Below are 23,236 nucleotides of genomic sequence, written 5' to 3'. Positions count from 1 at the left end.
AAATGCTCTGGATACTGATTGCAGTAAAAGGCAGGTACTGAATTTTCTGCATCAAGCTTTAAGCAGAACTCAGCTGGGTTTGGAGGAGCCCCCAGCTGTCCCACGTAGACCTCCACAGTGGTTTTATGTCTGTCTTTACCAGATGTTTTTAGAGGTGTTGGTTATGACAGTTCATTTATTTGCAGACAACACATGTGAGATGTACTGCCATGACAGTATCTCATGGTCTATACATTGCTACTTCTCAAATATATTTCTTTGTATTTGTAAGTTAATAGGGATGCCAGTTTCTGTAGTAATAATCAGCTACTCCCAAGTGACATTGCAGAAACCTTTAATTATGTGGCTATGAAATCATCATTGTGGTTTACTTTGAATTTAGTTCTGCATTTGAAGCATCAAGTAAAACTTGTGGAGACTAAGTGAGGTCTATTTATTTTCCTTGGGCTATTATTTATTAGCTCAATTATTTAAAAAAAAACAGTTACTTTTTTTACAATATTTTCTTAATTTTCTTGGAAATAATACAGGTTTATGGAGGAGCACAAAGCAATGACTCAGAAATTCACAACTGAGCAAGAGATTCTTCTCCAAAAGCTGAAAGAGAAACATGTGGATGAGCTGGAACTCCAAAGTCAGCAGTTAGAGGAGAAGCATAAGCAGCAGATTTTGTCTCTAACAGGTGATTTGCAGGCAAAACACCAAGCTGAAATTGAGACACTTAAATCTACACTGGAAAGCAAACAGCAGATTCAGCTTGAAAGTTGTGTTGCTGAGCTACAGGCAAAGCATCAGGCCCAAATCGATGAGCTGGAGGTTAAGCACTTATCAAATCTGGATTCCTTGGAGTCTTCCTACCTATCTGAAATTCAGACCATAAGAGATGAGCACTGTAGGGCTCTGGAGAAGCTACAGCTGCAGCACAGGGAGCAGCTCCAAGAGCAGGATAAAATCCATCAGGCACGACTGCTTCGGGAGATTGAGATGCTGAAATTGAAGCATGCTGAGGAACTTCAGCTTTCCCAGAATAATTTGAAAATTGAGCTAGCTACTGCTAATATGGAAAAGCTTAAAACCATGGCTCTTGAAGCAGAGGAAGCTCACAAGGTGAGTGAGAAAGAAAACCTGGCATAGGAGGTGAAATTTTATGACGCATTGTGTGGGATCACCTTTTCCTTTGTTCCCAGGGGATATTTCCACAACCTCTTTGTGCCAGCACTGACACATTGTGTGGGGCCTTATTATGAACTGAAACAGGAAACCCCAGCTGAAAATTAAATCCATCTGTTGATTCCTGCCCCAAATGCTCAGCCTAACGAATTTTCTATATCATTTGTGGAAAAGGTACAAATGAGGTGTGTCTTTTAATGTGTTTAAAATTGGAGGATCTCCATTTTGTTGCTCAGACCTTCTCCCTCTGGTAGACCTGTTGTGTAATTCTTCAGAAAGTGATTAGACCAAAGTAAATGTAATTCTGGAGGTTAAGTCACATCTCTAGGAATCTAAAGATCTTTCCAAATAAATAAGGATTTATGAAACTTATGTTAGATAAGAAAAATAAACCCATTTAAATGTTTTAGAGAATGTTATATATATGTATGCTCATCCTTCATGAAACAATATTGTTCCTGTTTATTTTGAAAGCCTCGATACAGCAGGACATGTGCTTGACAAATGGGTTGCAAAGATAATTGTACTTGTTTTTTTTCCCTCCCCCTTTTTAAATTACTGCTTACACAGGATGATCTGAACACAGCTCTTCGAAACCAAAGGCAGTTGCTGGAAGAGGAAAAACGTCTGGCTCTGGATCTGTTACGTGAGCAAGTGTTGCAGATGGAGGAAAGGCACAGGAAAGCACTCCAAGAGCTTCAGGAGCTTCATGAGGCAGATATTAGGAAACATAAGGAACAGTTCTCCAGGGAGCTGGAAGAAGAACTGGGGAAACTAAAAGCACAGCATGAACGAGAGCAAGAGGTCAGAATGCTGCTAATACCTAAACCCAAAACAATCCATGTTTTACGATTAAAAAATTTCCATTTTATTCAACTTAGAAATAAGGCTGTACATCTAGATGGCTTTGGAATATTTTTTTAACAGTGCTAACAATAAGAAGACACAATCTGACTTGTGCAGATGCCAGGACCCACTGGTGTTATATTACACTCATATAGTAGGAGAAGTCACAAACAAAATGAGCTTTATCCAGCTAGAACCACAGAACACAATTAAAATATTGCTAACTTGTGCTTTTTCACTTACTAAATTGAAAATTTGATAATGTTCCTAATAACTCTTAAATAATTTACAAAGAAGAGATTGCCTGGGGAGGAAGTTTCATTAGCTTCCTGGGAGGTTCTCTAGGTCATTCAGTCTTCAAGCACATCATCCTAGAAACAGGATTTGTGTTCTGATGACTACAGTGACTCTTGTTAGAGAAAACAGTAGGAAAGAAACCTCAGATGACCAAAAATGTCTCAAACCTTTCACTATTGTATCCCAGGATAATTGCATTAGAGATGTGTAATGCTTGCTCCCATTTGAATAAGGGAAATCACATCTTAAAATATATGCTCTCCCTGTGTTTCTCCCCCCAGTTTCTCCTATTTTTTTTATATTTCTTTTAGAGCAGTGTCTGTTGAAAAGAGTAAGTCAGGAATACTTTGTTAGTCTGACCTGATGGTCTCATGAATACAGGAGATACTTGATACCTAATGCCTGCTTGCTTATCTATTTTTATCAACTGCTTTTTTTTCTATACTCAGCATGGTGACAGACAGCAGCCCTGTATGACCTTGAGGATTGTGAATGTACCCTTCAGAATTTGGTTTAGCTTGATGGTTTTAATTTGGTTAATTTGGTTTAGCTTGATGGCTTAATTTGGTTTTATTTTTCCTTAATTCTAACACTATGGCTAAAATATTTTATATTCCTTCCTTGTCTGCAGCTGTATGCTTCTGCATCAGCTTCTGAAGTAAAATCTGTGAGAACAGCTCTTCTGGCTCAGTTTGAGGAGGTAAAATTGAAGCAGCAGCTCCAGTTCCAGGAGGAGATTGAGCTGTTGAAGTGTCAGTCAGAGTTGCTGCTGGAACAGCAGATTGCACAGCTGAAGGTAGGCTCTGGTGAAAATGCTCTTCTGAGTAAGCACTGGGAGTGTTTCAGTGAAAAAAGAGCATTTTGTGTAAGATTTTTGTTCTTCAGCCTCTAAAATGGAGTCGGAGAGAGATCTCTCCCATGCTTCACAATGTTAGAACTAGAAAAACAGCATTGGAAGTCAAGCAGTGTTCTGGGAGCAATTGTAAAAAGTAAAACTTCAGGGTTGTCCTCAAGTCCTGAACTGGATATGAGGTGTCCTTCAGCCAAAACCAAAACAATCAGTGGAGCATGCTCTAAGCACCATTCCTTGTGTACGTGTTCAGTTTGTCATTTGAGACTTTCTTCTTAGTGTCTGCAGAGACTGTGCCCTTCCATCATCCCACATCTACTGCACATACTGTGTCTATGTGGCAAAATATTCAGTATTATCTAAGCTTTTACTAACTGTGTGATCGCAGTGAACTCTGCCTATGAGATACTTTGTTGTTACTCTTGTTGTTGATCTCTGCTTTCATGGTAAACATCATGATAAGCATTTTCAATGCGTTTCCTGCCTCTGGCCCTCTGTGTAGTCATGATCAGTGTTTGACCTCTCTCTACTTGGTGCAGCTGTCTTTGGAAACAGAGGGCACAAGTGTGTCCTGAAAAGCTGCTGCAGGTATATTTGGCATGCTGTCCTCAGCTGAACCCCAGAAGCTGGGACTGGACTGAGGGTTATGCAGAAACTCCAGAAATGATCCCTGCTTTTTTCTCTTATGCTGCCTTAATTAGCATTTGCAACACCAGAAATTTCACTTGCTGTTGCAGCTGTCTGTGGATTCAGCTGGGTTTTTTGCCTCGTGTACTTGCTAACCAGTGTTTTGTCCCAGAAGAGACTGGCTGGATCTCCTTGCAGTGTCAGACTGAGCTGTGCTTTGGGCTGACACAGGTTTTTACAGCAAGCCTTGCCCTTCCCACTCCCCTGTGCTGCTTATGCAGTTCTCTTCATGCTAGCCCGTTCCCTTGCTGTCTTCCCTCTGCCTCCCTGGCAGATTTGAGGTATTCAGAATTGCTGTCTGTGCTCTCTTAAGTGTTTCTGAGAAGAACAAACAGGCTGCTTAAGAGATTTTGTCCACAAATGCCATGTTCTAGGTCAAGGAAAGTCATCCTACCCCTTTGTGTCAGCCCATTTTTACCTTCCTGCTAGAGCATGGGGCACAGACTGGCTCAGTCTTCTGCAAAGGATCTGTGTCAGCTCAGGTGACTGCAGGTCTTCTGCTCTGAAATCTTATTTCTTGCCGTGGGGAAAAACTGTTTTCTTGACTTGCCAATGCAAAAATAGGTGGCCATCATGTTGGAGTGTATTAGTGTTCATAGATAAAATTGTGCCTCATCAGTGCTGAGTAGAGGGACAGTCACTACTCTGGTTCTGCTGGCCACATTATTTTTGATTTTAAACACAGTTTCAGCATAATTTTGTTGTTTTGAGGTGTTGATGTGTAAGTTACTACTTATTATTCTGAGAGGCAAAATGTGTGCTTCTAAAGAATACAGAAAAAATACAGGAGATGTTTGAGGGTTTTTTTTGGAGGATGGTGGTGGTGTTTGGTTTTTCTTCTCTCAGTAAATCCAAGTCTATGTGATTTCTGCAGGAAGAATTTGAAGCTGAAAAGAAGGCATCACTACATGACAAGGAGCAGATGTTGATTCAGGAGAGGGAGAAGGCACAGGCTGCTCACCAAAAGGAGCAAGAAATGTTATCAGCCCAGCTGCAGGAAAGAGCAGCAATAATTAACCAGGTGTGGAGAAAATACTTTAAAACTAGATTTTAAATGTGCTTTTGGGCTTGTATTTTAGCACAGGGCTCTGCCTCAATGTGTATAGAGGGACTGCAAGTGTAATTCTTGTGGTATGTTAGACTAGAGGGAAACAGAGGAACACTAAGAATTTCCTGACTGGGAATGCTTTACTCTTTCAAGCTCTTCTTGTAGGACTTGATGAGGGTTGAGAATGTTGGCATGGGATGGCAGAATGGTTTTCTGTCTTGGCAGTTTACTCCCAAATAGATATTTTGACTTATTTGCTTGTTCACTGATGAGACAGAGTTTCTGACAAAGGCAGTAATTTGTTTGGCAGCAAAGTCTGGAGGTGGGGTAGGTATACACATACAAATAGGTGTTTTTATTTATGTATAATCATATGTTTTAATCTGGTATAGGTATCATCTGAAAAAATAAATATAAGGAGAGAAGAATAATTTTTCTAGGAACACATTTTCAAGTAGAGTTTATAAAGCAAAGTTTAGGTGAAATTGTTGACTTTGTTGTGTTTTCACTGTACTTCCACAGCTGGAAAAGGAAGTGGCCTCTTTCAAGCATGAAATAGAGGAGACCAAGTCTGAACTGAAGACACTCCTTCAGTGGCTGGGCAGGGAAAACCAAGAAGGAGAAAACTTGCTGGCCTTGCTGAGGTCTGATATTGAGCACTCCAAGGAGGAAAGGTTTGTTCATCTTTGGTTACATAATGCTTAGTGCTTTTCTATTTGCTTGTTTTCTCACTTCTCGTAAATCAATAAGTAGGCAAAATTAAGCCAGCTCACAATAGTAGTGTTGGAGGTTGATATATTGTTTTTATTTGCAAATTATTTTGAGGGTTTTTTATATTTTCAACCTGTTCTGACATTAAGAGCAAGTTGGGTTTTTTCTTGCTCTTTTTCTTTCAGCGTAATGAAGACCTTGGTGTTTTGGGGTTTCTGCTGTCTCTAGTCTTGGACAAATCTAAAAAAATGGAGAGAGGTTCTGTGACCAAGAGGCTTTCAGATGGAGTGGATTGGTTTGACATGTCATGGGGATTCGAGAAGCTGTCATGTTGAATAAGCTTCTAGAATTCCCTCTCTCATCTTTCAGAAACTGGCTTAGTGTTAATCTTAAACTAAAATACTTTCATAAATGGAAATAGATAGAATAGAAACATTTTCATAAATAGAAGTTTTGTTGTCAGGTCTGCCAGAGCACCCTCTAGTTGTTTGATGTCACTGCTACTGTAGTAGTAGACTTCTTGCTCCTCCTACTGTAGTAGTGTCTTCCTTGCTGGTGCTTCCACAGGTATGGAAGGCTGAGATGATTGTGGCTGTAGTGTGATCTACCTGTGGAGATGACAAAGGTGTTTTGCTGTGATGCCTGAAGTTTTAGGTTTTGTCTTTTTCACATTCTGTGCTGCTTTAGTGTGTAGTTCTGAGCTTCGTATTAAGGGATGGTGAGCTCCCTTCACAGAGTAGGGAGACAAAACAATTCCTTCTCTAGCTGGGGACCAAGGACACATGATTGAAATTTCAGGCCCAAGAGCACAAACAACATGGACTGAAGAGAGAAAAACAAGAAGGATGTGACTTGATAACCTAAAGCTGTAATTGGACAATCAACTCCAATATGCAAATTGACCAGAACCTATAAAAGTGAGAGACCCCCATGACCAGTGTCCATTTTGTGACCATTTTGGGCCCATCTTGAGTGTAGCCCTGGCTGGGCTCTTGTGCTGCCCAAGATGGATCCACTGAGGCCTTTTAATAAATCCCTACTTTATTCTTTAACTCTGCCCAGCATCTGCTCTAGGTCAGCCTTGACAAGGCATCAGCTGTGCCAGCTCTTTAAAAATGACCTGGTTTTTGTGAGTCAACTGAATGATCTTCACTGATAACTGCCCAACCATGGCAGATACCCATTTTAGACTGTCAGGCTTAGAGTGGGTTCAAAGTCTCTTTCAAATCAAATGTGTGCAATTTTTTAAATGTTCAAAATGTTTTTGTTCTAGGGAAAAACTACGTGAATCTTATCAGCACGTTTTGAAACTGCTGATGGAAGTGGTGAAGGCCACAGTAGTTATTGAGGACCTTATCTGTAGCAAGATTGGTCTTTGCCTTGATGACAGTGTGGCTTCTGGAGATTCTAAAGAAGCTCAGAGTATTATGGAAGAAATGGGATTCATGCAGTATTTCAAAGCCAAAGAAAACCATCATCTAGTAAAGGGTGAGTACAAATCAGCAAACCTGGATGTAGGTATCATATTCTTGAAAACTGCCTTTTGTATGGATGAGAATATCTCTTTTTGCAATGTTTGTGTTTTTCAAAGCTGGTCCACACTTAAGATAGTGTCTACCAGTGTTCTCTCAGTTTAATTCTTTTAATAGTGCGACTACTACAGTGTTGTTTGAAAAGCTTGGATAGATCATGGGGCAGGAAAGATGGACTTGGTGAAAGCAGAGTTCCTGGTCCTGATGTATAGCACAAGATTGCAAAACCTTGTGGAAAACCCTCATGATTTTTCAACACTGAGTTGTTGATGGGTCCAAGTTTCTTGTGGTGCATGTCCAGATCCATGTCACTGCCTGATGTCAGTCATCTGTGTGGCCACTTTTGTGGCCAGCTGTCACTCTTCTGTGTTTTCCAATAGCTTCCTTGTTTGCAGTAGAGGAGCTGCTTGATGAGACTCTCACAGAAGACAACCAGCTGTCTCCAGGGACTGATGAAGTGTCTGAATTGAGCCAATACTTATGTGAAAGTGTTTTTGCAAAGCCAGAATTGGTGTGTGAGAGTCAAGGAGCGATACTGAAAATCTGTCATCGTTTGCGCACTGCGGTGGAGAGACTTCTGGAACTGGTTACAGAGTCAACTAAACAAGTAAAGCTTTTCATCTTTTAAAAGTGAACTAGAGTCACCCTAGTCTGGTGGAAGATGTCCCTGCTCAGGGCAGGGGTTTGGAACTAACTGGTCTTTAAAGGTCCCTTTCAAATCAAACCATTCCGTAATTTTGCGTATAACCCTGGAAATGTAAAATCAGTTTTCAGGCTGCATTTTTAACCTTTTAACAGATCCTGTGGGAGGGCAATAGATTGGTCACCTTAAGTAAATTTAAACTGGGATTTAAATTAATTTGGTAACTTCAGGAGACCAGGAGTTTTTTGAGGGTCTTTTATCACATTTCTCATTGATGCCTTTTAAAAATTGATAAGTATGTTCAGGAGAACTCAGTCCAATGTCAAAATGCTTGGGCAGTATGTAGGTAGCAGCAAACAAATGTCCTTGTAATTATATGCTTTAATTGTGACAAAAGGAGATGCACTTACTGAAGTTCTTTTATGAATGCACTAATTCCATGCTGACTTTTGCTATGTCTAAACTGCACATCTGGGGTAGATTCACAAGCACTGTGTACATCTGAGGATTTAACTTAGTGTGGCAATAATTAGTTTGTTGCGTAAGGAAGTCCCTAATGGAAGAGATGATGGGAAGGGGAAAACATGTCTGAAATTTATCTACTCATTGGGTATTTTGGGAAACCCAGAGATGCGTCTGGTGAAATTTATATTCACAATCTTCAAAAATGCCTCTTAGAATGAGGTGTGTAAATTTCCTTTTAGGTACTGATGATGCTTCCACTGATACATAGCTAACTTGTGATGAAAGTACTTGCCCAAGCCATGGCAGATCTGGGTTCTAGGTGACCCTCATCAGCTGTGATCCAGCATACTTTGCTTGCTCGGGGTGTTTATTGGAAACCTGATGATATATGGACTTCAATGTCTATTAGACATGACTGAATCTCTTGAAGAATTTAAGTGTAAGGATGCTTTGAATTTTAAGTGGCTCAGGAAGTGTCAAGCTAAGCTGTTTAGCCAATAGGGAGGTGTGATGGTGTTCACAGAGGTCCAAGGATGAGGGAAGAGATGAGGATCTGACTCCATGTTTCAGAAGGCTTGATTTATTATTTTATCATCTATCTTATATTAAAACTATACTAAAAGAATAGAAGAAAGGATTTCATCACAAGGCTAGCTAAGAATAAAAAAGAAAGAATGAATAACAAAGGGTTGTGTCTTGGACAGAGAATCTGAGCCAGCTCACTGTGATTGGCCATTAATTAAAAACAGCCACCTGAGACCAATCACAGATGCACCTGTTGCATTCCATAGCAGCAGATAACCATTTTTTATATTTTGTTTCTGAGGCCTCTCAGCTTCTCAGGAGAAAAAATCCTAAGGAAAGAATTTTTCATAAAACATGTCTGTGACAGGGAGGTATTTCTTTTTATGCACAGTGAAGAAACTTAGGTTCCTAAGCAAGACTTGTGGCAAAAATACTGCTATGCAAGCACAGAGATTCACCCAAGTGTCCAGAGGTGTTGGGTAAAGTCAACTTAGTACTATAATGAAAGTTCAAAACTTGGAACTTAATGCATAAATTTTATTAAAAATTTGAGGGGTTTGTTGCAAAGTCTCTAGCATTATTACCTTGCATCTGAGGTGTGATGCTGGGACAATTTTTCCCTTGCAGCTGGAGAAGATGCATGAAAACCATGCCCAGTTTGAGGAGGAGTTCAGCCGCCGCAATCGCGAGACGGCGCAGGTGGTGAGCCAGCACCGGGAGCTGATGGAGTGCCTCAGTGAGGAGAGTGAGGCCAAGAACCAGCTGGCACTGGAGCTCCATAAGGCAGAGGGTAAGAAATGGATTGCAGTGTCATTTACTCACAGCTTCTTCCTCCCAACATGTATCATGTGCTTTCTGTTTCCTCGATTTCTTGGGCTCTAAATCTAACATTTGATCTTACTTTCTGGAGATTGTTTCTTGAAACATCAGCTCTTAGCAGAGGATGTGTTGGAAGCTCATCCCAGGCCATCAAAGCTTAGTGATCCCTGTTTGAATCCTACAGATTTGGAGATACTTTGTGATGTGTCAGCCTCATAAAATCTTGATAATGTTAGAATACATTAACTAGTATGTTTTATTCCTTAAGGTAGTCAAAAGCCTAGCTACAGTATAAAGTTAAATCATCCTTTATTACTTCCTTTTTATGTCACCTTCCATTGTTTGGCAAAAATTTAGTCATGTTTTCAAGCTGCTTTTTCCCAGTGGATGAGTTTGTCTATGGCTTTATTTGCCTTCTGACTTGGCTTCCAGGCATTATTGAGGGCTACGTTGCAGAAAAAGCTGCATTGGAAGAGGCCTTAAACCTGAAGGAGGAATCTGAGCGTCGCCTTGTTGTGGAGCTGGAGAACATGAGGGAACGCTTCCAGGAGCTCACCCAGGAGCAGGCAATTCTTGGTGAGTAGAGGGTTACAGCATTCTTGGCACAAAACAAATTTTTCTCCAGTCAGGGCACCTTGTAGTGTCCTCCTGTCATGGATCAGAAGTTGGCTCAATGACCTAATGAGCAGCTCAGACTGGTACACAGGTGAGGGGGTCTTCCTGTGAAGGCAGAAAGCTCTACAGACATGGATCAAGGTCTACAGGAGCTTTGGAGCATGATGAAGATGAAGTGCCTGAAGACTGGCACTCCTCTGTATTCCATACACTCCTCTGTATTCTGTATGTGTTTTTGGTGGTCTAGAAGATGAAATGGATCACAATGGCCTCCCTATTCATCTTGTCCATGTGTCTGTGTTTTGATTTCTAGGAGCCCCTGTTGCTAATGTAGCACAAAAAGAAGGTTCAGGTTTGTAATGACAAGTGTGGATTTTTTTCTTGCTGTGTTGCTGTAACGCTGACTGAATGAATTGGTAACTTTTATTTTAACAATGAGGAATAGTACTTAATAATTAGGCCTGACAGGTTACTGAGTTTGGAACTATCTTGGCCGTAAAAAGCTATGACTTCTGTGATGCAAAATTAGGAATATTCAGTTAAATAATGCATATTTAAAGTGAAAAATATTTTTTGCTGCTATTAGGCTTAAAGCGCATTGTGCCATTGTCTTTGTTTTTGCCAGCTTCGTTTTTTTTTAGAGGATGGGGTGTGTTGCAAGCTGGCTGTGAGCTTCTAGTGATACAAAGTCAGCTGTCAAAATGAGTAAATTAAGTTAAACAAGGGAGGGGGAAAAGAAAAATATTTGAGGTGATGAAAAACTGTGCTAAAAGAAGTACAGCAAGAGCTGAAGGGAGATCTAAGGGAGATGAGCGAAATGTAACTGAACGGATTGGTAGGTCAGAATGAAAAAATAAAAAGCAGAATGGTAGGGAAGGCTAATGAAGAAATGAAAAAAGAAACCAGAAATAAGCAGGAAATATCTTTAGATTTATACACTAATTTTGAAGGTCAAGTGCTGTAGTCAAATTTGTAGATGCTAAATTGAAAGAAATGTTTTTTCCTACAGAAGTTTGCATAGTTAACTCCTGAGTGGCTAACATTTAGATCTGATAAATTCATAGTTGACATGATTATTTTGTGGCCTACTCAAAATATAATTCTCCTATTGTTTTTTAGATTCATTTTATTTATACACATGTATATATTCATAGATTCTTGCATATTCACTGTCTCTTGTTTTTGGACTTTTTCTTTTCCACAGAGAGTGTGAGCTGAGTAAACCAAATCACTCAGGTGAATAAAAATTTACATAGGTAAATTCCTGTTAGAGTCAAAAAGCTCCACTGAGTTTTCTTACCCATTTCTGTATCTTTATTCCTTCTGTCCATTCAGATCTCCCTCAAGCACTATTTTTAATTTAACCTATTTTTGGTGTCCACCTCACTGTCCTGCAATTTGCTGCTGCCCTCTGTAGAACAGAGTTGGTTATGGTGTATTTTGGGATTGACATTCTCCCAGGAGGTGCAGCCCAGCTCCTGCCAGCAGCTCCTTAGAACTTGAACAGTTACTTTTGCTGCAAGGGCCAAGTCCTGAAATCCATCCCCTTTACCCCACCCCAGCCATCTGTAGTACTTTTCCTCAGATTTGGAATTGTTTGTAGTATGTGGAAAACGTGATAAATACAAATCATATTGCTTGGAGCTGATTGATTTGGGCTTATTCCTTGAAAAGCTGACATCTCCTGTTTTTCATGTGGAGTACTAATGTGAGTAGAATGGCCTTGCTAATGAAAACTCTTTTGGAATGGAGCTTGGCATTTGCTGATGATCTGGGGAGTGGGAAGGAGTGTGCTGGGGACTTTTCCAAGGGGAATTGCATGATGTGCAGTAGCATTAATAAAATAGGTTTGTCTCTACAAAGAAACAAATCTGTGAGCTGATGATCTCTTGGTGTGTTGCTTGAAATTTTATTTATACACTTGGGGAACATGTGCTTAAAAATTTTTTAGAATTTGTCAGAAAGTTTAGAGATTGCCAAAATTTGATACCTGCTTTCTATGAAATACTGCTGATTCCAGGTTAAACCTGCTTGCCTGATTATTTTTTTCAATTAATTAACATTTCTGTCTGAAGCGGTGACTGTGTAGGTCAGTGTTATCTAATCAGTCTTTTGTTCCTCATGAAGCACTGGTGTTCCTCTGGAAGCTAAAAAGAAGCCATCAATGTTTGTTAGGATATAGCAGGCAAATTTCTTGTGCTTGTTTTCCCAAATACCAGTTCTGTTCTCTCAGGGTCAGTCTGAATTCCTTTGGGTGACCAAATATCTCCATCATCATAAATATCTCTAGCACCTGACCTTGCCCTCCTCTCTGCACCATGTGTTAGTAAATACACTATAGAGTGCTATTTTATTCACATTATTCCCATCTCTTGGCAGTAGACACTCTGTCATGCAGCTGTGGCTGGGATTGGAAGTCTTAATAGAATTCAGATATTGTTGGGTTTTGTGGGTTTTTTCTGTTGCATTATGTGATGCAGATAATAGATGATAAGTACTATACAGCTCCAAGGGGACTGGGAGAGAAATTAGGGCAGTCTTCTTCACTTCATGCATTCTGCCAGAGCCTGAGTTACATCCACAACCAAATGAACTTGTGATTATTTAAAAATAAAGTAAAAAGTAGGGAGTGTGGCACAGTGACTGCTCTGTGGTTATTGCATAGGCTATAATTAGGGCTTGGAGTGAAATGTAGTTGGAGTGTAACTGTAACCCACAAACAGGATTACTGTGGAGCTCAGGAGCTCATGTAGTCCATGTTTGTGTCCCAAACTTTCCTTGTTTCTCTTTGTCTGGCATTTTGATTTCCAGAGCCAGTGAATGCACAGATTCTTCACATGGTTTTCCATTATCCTCGCTGTGGTGACATTTTCCCCAATGTGTACTGTAAATATTTTTGCATTATTCCAAGCCTGTCACACTTATCTTTTCATACATGAATATGGAAATTTTAATGGTTTTTTGCTTAGTATCAAGGGTCTGGAAATGTCATTAAATATCTGTGGATAATGAAGCCCTAGAAAAAATGTTGTAGGTAGGCTGTGGTAGTTTTTTGTAATAGCAGCTTGTAAAGACATTATGTCAGAAATCATGTGGGTTTTATTGGTCATACTTCAAAAAGGGAAAAAGGGAATTGTCCATTCTGGAAATTGGGCTGGATGATTTCTTAAGGTCCTTGGTGCATCACAGACTTACTTTAACTTGTCACCAAAAACATTTGAGCGAAGTAATAGAACATGTGAATAGTAAAATCATGAGCTCTTGCAGGACCTTGCTTTGATACAAAATAGGTTTCTTTTCATGCTCAGCTTACTAACTATATTCACAATGGAAGTAGCTTTTGTCCAAGAAGGTTCACAGTAAAGTCTTCAATTTTGGTCTCCTAAACAGTGTATTCAGTGCATCCATCTGATTGAAAATGCAATTTGTAGCTGTAAATTAACTCATGATATCTTGAACAATTTTAGCTATGTACACTTTCCTTTTTGGTATCTCTTCTGCAGTCTGCATAGGGAAAATTTGTGCCATCTTTTTTTCTAGGTGTTTTCTTCCCTTTATAACCTCAGAGCTGGACTGATTTTCTGAAAGTATTATTTTTCTCTGGGTTTTAATCCCCACTCAGGTTCAGAGGAATACAGTAACTTTGTTTTTTCATAGCAGCTGGCCTCAGGGTCAGGCTGGGCACCAGTGGCCACTGGAAAGATGCTCTGGGTGCTGCCTCACCAGTATAGAGGGCAGCAGCAGTATCCAGCATGGTGCAAGGCAGGAGCCATGGAGAAACCAGCCCAAGACTGGATATTGGATGGGTACAGGAGGATCTTGGCATCAGAGTTTAGAGGAACTGAGAATTCTTGATTAAGGAGAGATTTGGGACAGAAGTGTGGCAAGGATTTAGGGTAGAGCGGTATAGGATGTCTCTTACAACCCACCTCAGGAATAAATATTTTTATTTGTTTTGATTCTGTCCAAAATACCCAAATTTAAGCTCATCTGAAATGCCTGACTTTTGTACCCTTCACTGACAGCTTTTATTGTTTTTGTGTTCTTACTCAGGTCTTCTCAAGGAAGTAGAATTTTTGTCAAAGGAGAAACTTGAGCTTCAGTGTCAGGCAGAGAAGGACCATTCCAATTTACGCTCTCAGATGAAGGTGTTGGAGGTGGAGCTAGAGGAGCAGCTGCAAAGTAACCAAGACCTGGCTACAAAGTTACTGGAGATTACTGAATTAAAACAGCAAATTGAAGTGCTTGAAAAGCAGCTCAAAAACCAGCGGCAGTTCATGGATGTAAGTAAGAAACCACATTTCCATGAGTTTGGAGGTGGTAAATTCTCATCCTGGTTTGAGACATGCAAGGTGGTTCCCAAAATGGGCTTTTTTTTCTGTTTTGGTTGAAATTAAGACCTTGGCATACTAGTCTCATGAAAGAAAAAACAAAGTTAAATTTTTGGTTCAGTTTTTGTAGTATTGCAGGGTAATTTTTCCTTTTTATTAAATGATAATTGTAGTTTATGTGTATGTTGTAGTCAAAAAGATGCTTTCTCTTTTTTTTATTTCCCTGTCACTATAGATATGCTTTCAGGACTACTAGAAGGTAGTCCTGATTAATTATTAATTATAAGTTAGTTATTTTTTAAATTAACAGTTTCTTCACCACAAAAACAAAACCCAATTATTCTTGTACTCAAGACTGCATTACAATCTTCAAAAATACTTTGATTCTCTCTGCCTGGGTTTACAGGAACAAGCCATAGAAAGGGAACACGAGCGCGATGATTTTCAGCAGGAAATTCAGAAATTGGAAGAACAATTAAAACTGTCAGCAAAATCACAGACTTCAGGACAGTCCAGAGAGCAGAGGGTGAGTAAAATCAGCCTTGGTGGCCAACAAGAGTTTATTACTATTAAATACCAAACTGTATGTTCTCGATAGTCTGACTCTTAGGAGGGTTTTTTTCCTGTGTTACCCAGAGAGCAGATTTTTCCCCAGCTGATTGAACTACATTTAGGCAATGAGGGTACACTTATATTATTTGTTATGGAGGTGGAAAGAACTGTTTCAGGTGCTTTACATTCAAGTTTCTGAGTCTGGTTTAAAGGAACCCCTGGGCCTGGTTTAAATGGACAAGGAGGACAACATTACAGCAGCTCCACTCTAAAAAGTTCATCTGAGAAATTACTTTTGAGTTTGAAATGTGTTTATTTTTCCACCTAAACAATTGTTATAGAGATGTCATTTGTCTGCATGTCTCATCCTATTTAAGTTTATAAATGAGTCCTTGTTTACACAGTTTTGTTTGTTTGATGCTTGGCTTCAAAGATTAACTTTTGCCTTTTTTTTTTCTTTTTGATTGGTTGTTTTTTTTCACATAAATGAACATTATACAGAACTATGAATTGATTCTACAGGTATGGAAAACAGCATGAATGTCTCTTAACTTTTCTCTCCTTTTCCTTTCAATCCCTTCTAGATATGCTTTAGCTTTTTTCCTCTTCTTGGTATGTCAAGGCATGACTTGGAGCTCAGAATACAGGTTTTAGGGTGGCAGAATTCTTGCAGGGAATGAATGACTGCTTTCAATTTCATTTCCTGCACATGAGTACTTAGCTCTCCTGGCTTATTGCTCAGAGGTGTTACAGGCAATTATTCACTGAAACAGCCTTTTGGTATAAAAGGAGAAATTTAGGTTTGGAGCATGAAACCAAGATATTGGAATGGTGATGATAAAACTGTGCCTTTTGTTTGTGGCCTGGCTCTTATCAGAACTTGTCAAGTAGTTAATTTCATGTCCATCTATTTGTGTATAGTTATGGAATTGTGTGCCTCAGTGTTAGATTTGCACATCCATATCTTCAATATGAATGAATTGCCAGGGAATGAATTTTCCATGCTGGAGGGCATAGCTGAAAACATGAGTGCTGTACCTTTGCAGTCTCTCTCAGAAAGGATGAAAACTTAGTTGGAGAAAAGCACACAAGGATGGTAACTAAGCAAGTGACATTTGTAGGGTAGGGTGAGATATGCAGGCATTCTGTGCCAGGAAATGCCAATATTTGTTCAGTTGTTTAATGCAGCTGTCACATCAGTAAGTGCTTAACTCACTCCAAACCAGCTCAAGTGAACTCCTGATCTCTACATGTAGCAGTTATAACAAGTTTCCCCCTCTGGTGTTTACTAGGTACAAGGTATATACTTAATAAAGTGGGATTATTGTGTGAAAAGAGTCCTTACTGGTTCTTGGGAGCTGCACTGTGAGAGTGAAGGTTATGTGGAAGGGTTTCTCGGCCACAGGATTGCAGCACCAGCTTTCTAACTTTTTATGTCTCAAGTGTCACAGTTTGGGGATTCTGATGCCAAAATCTGGTAGCATTTGAAAGGTTAGACTTCTAGGTGATTTTTCTATACCCAAAAGTTTTCTGGAAGGCTTGTGTTATGGTTAGTTGCTGTTGAGATGAGAAGGGAGTAAGATACACAGTCAAGGAAATGTTAGTGCCTGTAGGCAGCTTGTAAATGTAATCTTCATAATTTTTGGTTTTCTTAATCAGTCTCCTACACTCTCCTTGTTTATTATTTGACTCTTGGTTTGCTCAAGTGTGTTTTCCTGCACTATACTTTGAAGGTGTAAAGATCTATGTTAATGTGAAGAATTTTCATTTGATAATGTTTGTGGGATTTACACCAGTTCAGACACTTTTTGATGAACAAAAAATTTATTTTGTAAAATCCCATCTTCCTTGCTCATGGGTGTTGACTAAATTACTTGTCCACTCCCACTGCTTTCCTGCAGCTTGCTTTCACTATGCTAAATGATGTTATCACACCCTGAGATAGTCTGTCTGTCACACCAAAGCTCCTAGCCCTGCCTTCACCTTGGTTACTGGGATCAATGAATGACTGTTTTCCTGCAGCTAAAATTCCAAATTTGTATCCTCTTCATATTGAAATGATTTTTGGAAAGCAAATTACCTGTCCTCTGTTGGCTCCTGTGAGTCTGTCTGATTGCATGTTTATCCTTCAGATCCTGGTATCTTCCTCTAAACTGGAATTCCTTGGAATACTGGAAGAGAGTTCTGAAGTTACAGAAATAAATCCAGTGCTATTATTAATAACTCATGTAATCTTGTTGGGTTTTAATCTGATAGCCAACTAACCCCATCACCAAAAGACCCCTTCATCTAGTACTCTGAGAGTACTGCAGATATTGAGAGAGTAATCAAACATTTGTCTAAGAGCTGCTGCATTTGGAAAACAAGATTTCAGAAAGCTCACTTTTTCTTACTTTCTATGCATATTTAGTTCTATTTTCACCTGAGATTTTAGCTCCACTTTAATCCGTAGTAAAACCTCCTTCAGTGTGAAATGACTCTTGCTTTCAACTGGCAGGAAATCTGTTCATATTGCCTGAATATCTGTATACTGTGATTTCTGTGTAGGTAGAATCTTTGCAAGCAGAAATCAAAGAGAAGATGGATGATTACAATAAACTGTTACTAGAAAAGGAGCGAAAACACCAAGAAATTGCAGCTCGTGATAAAGAGATAGAAAATCTGATGGCACAGATCCAAGAGCTGAAGCTCAGTGGTGCTGAGGTCTCAAAGACTGTACATAACTTGGAACAACAGCTGCAGAAAATGAAGAAAGTGGAAACTGAACTGAAACAGGTAATTTTGAAACCCTTATTTAAATGGGGTTAGCACTACATGACAGTGGCTTTATGGGGGCTGTCAGTAGTGTTTGTGATGCTGTCTGGCACCCAGTGGTGTATTAATTGCACATATCACAGCCACAGTTTAACATCATCTCTGGTTCTACAAACTCTATGTCCACTAGTCCATAAAGACTTGCATACCACTTGGAAGTAGTATGTACTTAGATATTACTTATGAGACTTGAATAAGACTCCAAGTCCTACTATGAAATCTGCTTTTAACAGTTGTCATGTTGGCTGCTTCAGAGCTGCTCCTGAGCTTGTCTGGAAGCTTCTGGGAAGTTTCTGTTACTGAATATCCAAACACTGAGGGTCTTTAATAGTACCTGTGTTTAAAATCTTCTTATCTTAATCTGTAGCCCTTCTTGCTTGGGTCTGAAGCCAAATCTGTTTGCCACAGTCCAAAACTTCCAGCACTTTGTTACTACTACAGAGTTAATCACAGCCTGGAGTTAAGAATTACAATCCATTTAGCAAAAGTTTGCTGTTGGACAGCAGAGGCAATTACTGCCTGTGGTTTCTTGTCAAGCTTTACTGGATTAAGTATATATTTGTATGGTTATTCTTTGGACAATTCCCAAGTGAACCTTTCCTCCTTGGACTGACCCAGCTCCTGAGAAGGATTGTGAGAGAAGGAGGATCAAAACCCAATTTTTTTTCTTAATAAAATATGGTAGCTTGGCAGATCACAGGCTGGACAAACTTAGTGCTGCTTTATCACATTCTGACTGAACTTGATGTGTTTTTGAGTAGGTTTTGATCTACCCAGAACTCTTCATTTCTTAAACTGTGTCCATCTATCAAATTTAGTTTGGCACATATATGGTATCATATCAAATTTGGAAATGGCTAGAAGAACAAGATGTTATGTTCTTAAACATATAAAGAGTTGTGTAACTGAGAAAGTGTAATTTATCACTGAATGCTAAATTTTCTGAAGTTGCTAAACTTGGATTACAAAAAGTAAAAGGGTAAAAACTTAAATGAGCTTAAAAAAGCATTCAGTTGTTTTGAGTTTTTATTTCTTTATAGGCCACTGGGATGATGTACTGCTCTTATTGTACTGGGTGTGTCAGGGTCAATGAAGTATTTCAGCAGGATTGTTCTGGTTTAGTAGATGTGTATATTGACAGCAATTAATTCTAACGCCTAAAATACTCTTTTTTTCAGGATAAAGAGGCATTGCAACAGCAGCAGTACAACAACCTGATCCAGATCTCTGCCCTGCAGTCTAAGCTGGATGAAGCAAGGCACCGAGTGCCCGTGGATGGCAGCTCTGCCCCAGTGCTGAAGGAGCAGCTACAGGCAGAGCAGGAAGCAATGCAGGCCAAGGAGAGAGAGGTGAGGGCTTTGGGAGAGTTATACCAACTTTGAATTGCTTTGGCCTCAACGAACCTTCCTTTTTCTTCTTCGTTCTGTGCTCATCTCCCTCCGTGCTGGAAACCATCTTGAGATGATTCACGTGACTTTGAGACTGATCACTATCAGTTGTAAACTCATTTTCCTTTCCTTCCAAAGTTGAAATAGGCAGATGCATTTCTGAAGTGAGAGATAATTACTATATAATTTTTATATGTTCTATAATTTTATTTTAGATAATTATTATGTATTCTTAGACCATAATGGTGTAATTTAACCTGTTTTGAGAGAATGTTTGTGGTGAATTTTTGTTTCAAGCTAAGAAGAAATACAGAGAAAATTGCTCCCAATATCTGGAACTCTTATTGGATTTACAGTATAAATGTATACACAATCCCACTGTATTACTATATTATAACATCTGTGATAGTCCAGTTAAGGATGTATAAAAAAGAAAAACAGGAGTGATCCTTCAGTTAATGGTACACCATTCTTTCAAGAGCAGAACAAGATAAAAAAAAAAAATTCAAGATGGAATTTCCATTTCTCTTATGAAGCCTGATTTCAACAGTCATAATTCCCAAAGCCACTATACCTTGCTGCTCATGAAGGCAAGAGATGATAAAAACAGTGGATGGCAACATCACACTGCAGAGAGAAGTGTGGTTATTGAATCATCTCTTTGTTGTCTGTTATTGGGATTGGCACTGCAAGGCTCATTTCTGGCTTCTGGGAGGACAAGGATGGTGTTTATATTGACTGCTTGTCTTTGTTGCACATCAAATGCTAATTTGTCTCATATTGTTGCATCCAATGACACCAAAGCCTTGATTGCTCACAATACAGATTAATGCATCTTTTGTGAGCAGGTAGGTTTTTTTAAAAGAGGAAGCAGAAAACCACCTTTGCAGTACTTTGGTTTTACAGATGAGGAGCTGGAACACAAGCTTCTCACTCTTTTTATATCTATTTATTTGTATTTGATTAATGCAAGCCGATTAGAGTTTGAATCACTGAATTTGCTGATGTTGCTTCTTGTCATTAAATAATACAATGAATGAAGTTTTATCTTAGAGGATTTAACTGAAACAGCTCTGCATCTCTTCTTTTTTTTTTTAGATTGCAAGCTTGTTAGACCAAGTGGAACAATATAAAGATAACCTGAGCAAGAAAGATGAGGAGATATTGCAGCTGAACTTGCAGTTAGAGATACAAAAGAACTTGAGTACTTCCAACATCATGCAGCTTCAGGCAGAGAATGCACACTTGCAGGTGGGTTCCTCTAGCTTTAGTGCACTGCCTAAAATGTCAGGGACCTTCTTGCTTGAGTGCTGAGGTCTTCATCTCATGATGTTGTAAACAGATTTTGGGTTGTTCCTCTTGCCATCAGAATGTTGCATTACCTTTACAAGACTAATGCTGGGTATCAGCAAAACCTCCCAGTTTTCTAGGTTCATGCTTGTAGCATTATCTTCTGCAGTGATTTGATTTTAATCAAAAGCTGAGGTTGTTTTCTGGGTTGGGGCAGTCTAACACAGTGATGTGAACCTGTAGAAGAAGCTGTAGTTGTGTTCCTGAGCTCTTCACCATTTATAGTAAGTAAGAGAATGTTTAAATCAAGTTCCCTTCTAATGAGATTTTTGTTTTCTCTGGTCAGGAGGATCTAACAAAACTTCATGTGAAGCAAAGCCAGGACCTGGGCATTGGTGATTCCTCAGCTTTGTCATTCCCACAAGCACTGCTTGAAGAAAAGAATCAAGAAATTGATCACTTGAATGAGCAGATCAAGAGACTTGAGCATGAGCTGCAGAATGCTCTGGAGAACAAAGTAAGAGTGCTTACTATATGTTCATTGTTTGATTTTTGGGGGAAGCAAGGTGTGCAGATTGTTATTGTAAATTAAATCTGTGTGATAATTCTCTTAGCAAAGTAGAGATTATTTTGAGAATTTACCAGCTGAAATGCGTGGTTCTTGCTGTTAAATGTGTGATTTAATGCCTGTGTGATTCAGAAGAGAAATATAAACTCTGTGTGCAATAATAATTGCCTACATACAGTAATATTCAGTCCTTTGCCTGTTGCTTAGGTTGCAGAAGACCAAAAAGCTGAAATTGAAGAGCTCAGGTCACTGGTGGAGCACCTTCGCCTTGACCAGGAGAGGCTGCACAAGGACAAGGAGGAAGAGGTGGAGCAACTCCATGGAGTCATTGAGAAGCTTCAAAAAGAGCTGGCACAATTTGGACCAGTATGTCATGAGGACAGTGACAACCCAGTTTATTTCTATGAAAACGCCTTGGAAAAATCAGTGGAAAACCTTCAGAATGAGCTGAAGAAAGGACTGATAGCTTGTCAAGGTGATGCTGATCCAAACAGAAGAAACTCATTGGTACACTCCAAAGTGAGAGAGCTTCAGGAGGAGCTGGAGCTTGTCTCAGCTTCTAAAGAAGCTCTGCAGCAGCAGCTGGAAAAAACGGAATTGCAGCTCAAAACAGAAGTGGAGATTTTGGAGAAAAAATGCCAACAGCTGCGAGAGTCATCAGAGCAGTCTGCTGCAGAGCTCACCTCCCTGAGAATCCAGCACCAGGCTCTTCAGGAGGAACACAAGGTTTCCCAAAGTCTTTTGTCCCAGAGAGAGGCTGAGACAAAGATCACTACATCTCGAGTTCAAGAACTTGAAGATAAGGTGAGAGAAAGGGAAGCAAATATTCTAGAGAAAGAGATGCAAATTAAGACAATGGCAGATCAAAGAGAAGCTGACACAACTGAGCTGCAGTACTTAACAGAAAAAGCAGTAGAGCTCCAAACAGAGTTGGAAAAGAGAGGTGCAAGTCAGGCACAAGATGTTTACAGTCTTCAATTACAAGTTTCTAGACTCGATTTGCAGGTGCAAGCACTGAATCAGAAAGAAGTAGCTTACCTGAGAGAAATCAAGGAACTGCAAGGGAGCACTGCAAAACTGAAAGGTGAAATCAAGGCCCAGAGGAAAGAGCTTGAAGCCCTACAGTTGGAAAGAGCTGAAATTCTTTCACAGTTGCAGTCCTGCAAGAAAGGTCATGGAGAGACTCAATTTCTCAAGCCATCCTGCCAGAGTAAAAGAAAAGATGTAGCCCTTAAAAATGGAATGCAGGAATTAGAAGCAAATATTGATCAGTCATTTGAAGTATTGGCTTCCCCTACTGCTAGACAGGTACATGATTTAATTTTTAATAGCACTATTTGTTGTGGAGATTTTTTTTTTAGTAATACATTTCTAGATTAATAGATTAAATACCTTTCCCCCATTTTACTCTATTTTGCCTGCAAGAGTTAGTAGTTAGAAGTAGTTACTTCTTTCTTTCCACCTGTGAGTTCTTTCCAGCTTATTTTATTTCCTCCTAATCTATTGAGGATGGAGAGTGAGAGGATGGGCACCTGCAAGCCAAGCAATGAGCCCACCATGAGCTACCAGAATTTTTTGTTTGCTATTCTACATGGCTGTATTGGATAACTGCTTGAAAACACTTCAACATGTCTCCTTTCCTTTCAGAAATTCTTATTTTCTGTGACTCTTTCTTGTAATTATTCAGAATCTTCTCTAGAACTGTTTGCTCCAAGTAACCTAATCTTAAATTCTTATTAAATCACTCCATTTTAGAAAGCAGTAGGACCCTTATTTCAGAGAGCTGTAGAAATCTGTCATACACCAATTTACTGTCTTTAAAGGCTGCCTTACAGAGGTGATAAGTGCTAGTTAAGAGGGTTTATATGGAGAGTTGGAGTATACAGGAAAGGAAAAATCATTCAGTGTCAGGCTTATATGGATTTTCAGGGCCCTGCTTGGCAGTATGTTCCAGTAATCATCCAAGGTAGATGAATTATTTCAAGGAATGACGGGATAATTGCATGTATAATGACATGTTTATTTTTAAAGCAGAAATGAGGAGTGTAGCTATGCAAAACATGTCATCATTCCTGGTGTTTGTGT

General features: G+C 39.4%; 1 protein-coding gene across 2 annotated transcripts in view; it reads left to right on the top strand.

Moving 5' to 3' along the window:
* PCNT (pericentrin) overlaps positions 1–23,236 on the top strand; it is a 70,388-nt gene that overhangs the window by 26,332 nt on the left and 20,820 nt on the right. For both annotated transcript variants that reach the window (XM_059475651.1, XM_059475650.1), the window contains exons 21-37: positions 531–1,107; positions 1,741–1,974; positions 2,945–3,109; positions 4,725–4,871; positions 5,421–5,572; positions 6,883–7,097; positions 7,522–7,748; positions 9,402–9,564; positions 10,026–10,169; positions 14,262–14,491; positions 14,946–15,065; positions 15,593–15,613; positions 17,639–17,866; positions 19,084–19,254; positions 20,392–20,544; positions 20,930–21,100; positions 21,359–22,459. In XM_059475651.1, the coding sequence (XP_059331634.1) occupies positions 531–1,107; positions 1,741–1,974; positions 2,945–3,109; positions 4,725–4,871; positions 5,421–5,572; positions 6,883–7,097; positions 7,522–7,748; positions 9,402–9,564; positions 10,026–10,169; positions 14,262–14,491; positions 14,946–15,065; positions 15,593–15,613; positions 17,639–17,866; positions 19,084–19,254; positions 20,392–20,544; positions 20,930–21,100; positions 21,359–22,459 (4,219 nt within the window). The remainder of the gene's footprint in view (positions 1–530; positions 1,108–1,740; positions 1,975–2,944; positions 3,110–4,724; positions 4,872–5,420; positions 5,573–6,882; positions 7,098–7,521; positions 7,749–9,401; positions 9,565–10,025; positions 10,170–14,261; positions 14,492–14,945; positions 15,066–15,592; positions 15,614–17,638; positions 17,867–19,083; positions 19,255–20,391; positions 20,545–20,929; positions 21,101–21,358; positions 22,460–23,236) is intronic.

The sequence above is a fragment of the Ammospiza nelsoni genome, chromosome 7 (genome assembly GCF_027579445.1).
Source record: "Ammospiza nelsoni isolate bAmmNel1 chromosome 7, bAmmNel1.pri, whole genome shotgun sequence".
NCBI classification, from domain to species: Eukaryota; Metazoa; Chordata; class Aves; order Passeriformes; family Passerellidae; genus Ammospiza; species Ammospiza nelsoni.
The sequence above is the reverse complement of the archived record's forward strand: the minus strand, read 5'-3'. Positions and strand labels throughout refer to the sequence as shown.